Genomic DNA, 4,550 nt, shown 5'->3' with positions numbered 1-4,550 from the left:
AGCTCCGCTTCTATTGGCCGGGAATCAATGAGGAGGTTCGTCGCTTTTGCACTTCCTGCCCAGAGTGTCAATTGCAACAAAGACACTTCTCAAGAAAGGCCACATTAAGGCTCGTTTGAGTTTGCCAGAATGCACCTTGAAGATTCTGATGCCAAGTGGAAAAAGGTCTTATGGTCAGATGAGCCCAAAATCGAACTATTTGGCCTCAATACCAAATGGTACACCAGGCAGAAATCCAATGCAGCTCACCATCCACAACACACCATACCTACAGTAAAGCATGGAGGTGGCATTATCCTGTTGTGGGGGTGTTTCTCTGCTGCAGGGCCTGGGGCTCTCATTAGGGTAGAAGAAAAAATGGATGGGCAAAATACCACCAAATTCTTGAGGAAAACCTGCTACCCTCTGCCAGAAAGTTGAAGATGGGCAGAATGTTCACCTTTCAACACAACAACAACCCGAAGCACACAGCAAAATTGACCATACAGTGGCTGAAGGAGAAAAAAGTGAATGTCCTCGTGTGGCCTAGTCAGAGCCCAGACCTAAATCCCATTGAAAATCTGTGGAAAGATTTGAAGATAGCATTCCACCAACGCTCACCATCCAATTTGACCAAAATTGAACAGTTCTGTAAAGAAGAGTGGGCAAATATTGCTCAATCTATATGTGCAAAGCTAATAGAGAAGTATTCCAACAGACTCAAGGCTATCATTAAAGCAAAAGGTGGTTCAACAAAATATTGACATTGGGGGGTGATCCTTTATTAATCTCAGTATGTCGTTTTGATTTTTTATAATTTTTCCTTAAATGAGTCCAAAAAAATAACTCTTACAATTTGGAAATTTCTCCAATTATATCCATTATCCTACATATATTAATAAACTTTTATATTATGTGTCATTTTCTTTCCATAGTTAAACTGGTTAGAAATGTCACTTTAACAAATCTACGCATTTTAATGGGATTAAATTAACTCTTTAATGGGGACCCCAAAATTTTATTTTTAGTGACATATGACCAACAAATCTTAGTACAAGAAAAAATGTATTTTATACTTTTAAGTGCATTATTGAATAAAATCATGTTACTTAATCCTTTTTTGTATGTTTTGTTATTCTGCTATAAGTGTCAAAAAAGTCCAAATAAACCCACTGTGATCTACAATGCTGTATAATAATAAAATGAGAAAACTTCTAAGAGGTGAACACTTTTCATAGGCATTGTATAAGACAAGACACCGCACCTGAAAAGCCAAATAAAGTGATTATTTAAAACATAAGAAACAAGTTCCCATGTGGATTAACATTATGATGCCTTGTGACGATGTGGGTTCAGCTCCGTGCTCCCATTGGCTGTTAGGGAGCCCTTGAAATATGTGGAGGTTAAAATACAAAAACAACAATCCTTTAAAACGAGGTAAAAATGCACTTCAGGAAGCAGTCTTAAAAAAAAACAAATGACATGCCCGATGCTCCTTTTCTGTTAGCGTTAGCGTCTCACCTGCTTCTCCCATGCAGGCCCTGCAACAGGCGAGATGCTCTTAATGCAGCTGACCTTCTGCCTACTTTTACTGTTACTGTCAGTCGCCTTTCCGATCCTTGGCTCCGGTCGGCTCCCCCTGACAGTGACCTGGGAATTCCTCCAACGGCCAAGGCTCTCACGTGGAGGACACCACATCCCAAGTCCTGACTCCCGCTGCCATCCGCGGAGAATCTTCTGCCTTCCAGTCACTCCCATCCTTCATACAAAACTCTGCGGGAGCAATAACCACTACTACGCCCTGGGTGTCGGTCTAACACCCAGGTTGCCTACTCAGCTGCTGCGAGCCTGTTCACGCTCGCTCACTCACTTGCACCGGCGCACTCGCTCTCTCACCCTTCCTTGCCCTCCGTCTTTCTTTCTTCCTTTCTTTATTTAACTTTTTTTCCTTCTAACCGGCTCGCGCTTCCCTTTATGCCAAGGGACATAGCAGCTGCAGCACATTAGCCACAGGAACAATCATGGATATGGGCAGTCTCTCACTACAGCCACCACACCCCCTCCTAAGCCGCGAGTGGGGTGATTATTTATTTTAAACAAACTGGCCTTTGCTGGAAAAGCTGTGGACCCATAACACCACATGCCTTCCTTGTTTATTATAGGTTAATAGGGTCAATATTGTCAGATGTACAGAGTACAATAAAATTCTTACTTGCATATGCTCATCAACATACAGTAGAGTCCCGCTAATCCAAACCCCGCTAATCCGAAAATCCGCCTAATCCGAACAGGACTAGGGAAAAAAAAGTAAAGAAAACAAGTTTTTTCAAGTTATGTCATACGTTTAATGTACATTTAAGAAACTTGTAATTTTTCAATTTCGCTGTCTAACTAAAAATCCAAAATACAGCCTTACTTAAAATTGAAACAAGTTCGAATTTACTCACATATGTAGAATCCATGTTCTTTACAGCATTTACACAAAACGTAAAAAGCAAACCATTATCTAAGAGATAAAGTCAGTGATCTCCTTCTGACGCAACGAACTAAAACGGCTTGAAGAAGCAATGTTTCGCCAACGCCGCACAAACATAACATCTGTTGGGGTTGCATCGGCATGTTGCTCAACGTAGCGCAAAGCGAGATCAAGGGCACTGGCTGCGGCAGTGTGTGGAACAACATCAGTCAGCGCGTCCCCTTCCTCCTCACTGTCGTCTGCGTCGAGATCAGCTGACGTTCCCTGCACAGCTGCCACAATGTCCTCATCTGTGTATTCTTCATGGCCACAGTCGTCAACGGCCGTCCACTCTTCCACGCACTCTTCTGCATTTTCACAACCTGGCATTCTTTTCACCAATTGAAGAAGTTCGCAATTTTCTTTTGTCGGGGGGAAAACTGTTTGGACAAACTCTAGCTCAGGCCAGAGATTTTTCCAAGACTTCTGTAAGGATTCCTTGCATGTGTTTTCCCAAGCTTCAGCAACCCAGTAAATAACATCTTTGATGTTCATTTTCATGAGTTTATCCAAAATTGTTAGCTCTTCATTATCTTCAAGTAGGCTACGAAGAAGCATTTTTCTATAATTCTGTTTCAAAGCCTGCAAAACCCCTTGGTCCATTGGCTGCAAAATTGATGTGACATTTGGTGGGAGAAAAATAGCCTTGATATCATCACAAACAAGTTGCATTTCTTCTGGATGTGACGGAGCATTGTCTATAAGTAACAAAGCACGAGGAGGCAATCCATTTTCTTTGTTAAACGCCTTTACTTTTGGCACAAATTGCTTGTCAAACCATTCTTTGAACAAGGCACGATCCATCCAAGCTTTCTTTTGATTTCTGTAAAAAACAGGGAGAGAGTTCATGTTCATGTTCTTAAAACAGCGTGGTTTTGCCGATTTGCCGATAACCATCAGTGGAAGCTTATTTGTGGCAGAAGCATTGCTGCAGGCCAACACAGTTAGGCGCTGTTTATCCATTTTAAACCCTGGTGCAGATCGTTCCTCTTGTGATGCAAGACTTTTGGTAGGCAATGCTTTAAAGTTAAGTCCTGTCTCATCTGCGTTGTAAACTTGCTGGGGCGAGTAGGAAGAAATGATGCATTTGAACTCCTCAAGGTATTCAACAGCTGCTTCGTTGTCCACTGACAATTTCTCCCCAGTTATTGTAAGCTGCCTGATTCCGTGTCTTTTCTTCCATCGGTCTAAGAAACCACAACTAGCCGTAAATGATACGTCACCGTCCATGAGCTTGTTCAATTGAAGTGCCTTTTCTTGAATTAGAGGGCCAGTGATAGGGATTCCTTTCTGTCTTTCTTGTGTAAACCATAAGAAAAGTGCTTCGTCCAATTTTTCGTAAGAAGACACTGTCGTCTTGCTACGTTTTTCAATCGTTTTTTCACTTGTGGTAGTGCAAAACTGCTCAATTTTACCTCTGTTCTTTTTCCAATCGGAAATTGTTGCTTTCCCGACACCAAATTCCTTCGATAACTGAGTGTCACTTTCACCTTTGTGAAGTCTTTTCAACACTTCCAGTTTTTCTTTTAATGTACACGACTTATGTTTACGTTTGCTTGCCATGATGATTAACAGCAGGGACAAGCACAGAATGTAAAGAAACCACACTACACACCACTCACAAGGACTCACAAAACACAGGGCAAGTGTGCGCACACGAACAATAACATTGCACAAAACACATCACTCAGCAGTAGCAGGTGGCACACTGACTCAGTGACTCATAGTTTGGGAACGGAAATCAAGAGGAATGCGTAGTTCTAGGCGGGGGGTCTAGGTCACTGCCCTTCCGCTACTACTCACCTACCGCCCATCATATCGATTTTACCTCCGATCACAGTCACACTACAGTGCAGTTTAAATTGCAGTGTACTAGAATACGTAATTTCTTACCTTTAATTCTTGACACATCAGACGCATAATACGCCTCATAAAGTCAATATATGGCATTATATGACAAAACTCTGCCTAATCCGAATTTTCGCTAATCCGAACAGGGTTCAGTCCCAATTAGTTCGGATTAGTGGGACTCTACTGTACTTCATGTTGCCACTCT

The 4,550-nt window shown here is 42.0% G+C and overlaps 1 protein-coding gene across 1 annotated transcript; it reads right to left on the bottom strand.

Annotated features, from left to right (window-relative positions):
* Positions 1-2,485: 2,485 nt before the first annotated feature.
* LOC114644456 (jerky protein homolog-like) lies at positions 2,486-4,057 on the bottom strand. Its single transcript, XM_028792553.1, has one exon. The coding sequence runs from the start codon at positions 4,055-4,057 to the stop codon at positions 2,486-2,488; it is 1,572 nt and encodes a 523-aa protein (XP_028648386.1).
* Between the last annotated feature and the right edge of the window lie 493 nt (positions 4,058-4,550).

Source organism: Erpetoichthys calabaricus, chromosome 3 (assembly GCF_900747795.2).
Source record: "Erpetoichthys calabaricus chromosome 3, fErpCal1.3, whole genome shotgun sequence".
NCBI classification, from domain to species: Eukaryota; Metazoa; Chordata; class Cladistia; order Polypteriformes; family Polypteridae; genus Erpetoichthys; species Erpetoichthys calabaricus.
This window is presented reverse-complemented; position numbering and strand designations above follow the sequence as displayed.

Coding starts and splice junctions, on each gene's coding strand:
- LOC114644456 (XM_028792553.1), bottom strand. CDS start 4,057: ATGGCAAGCAAACGTAAACATAAGTCGTGTACATTAAAAGAAAAACTG.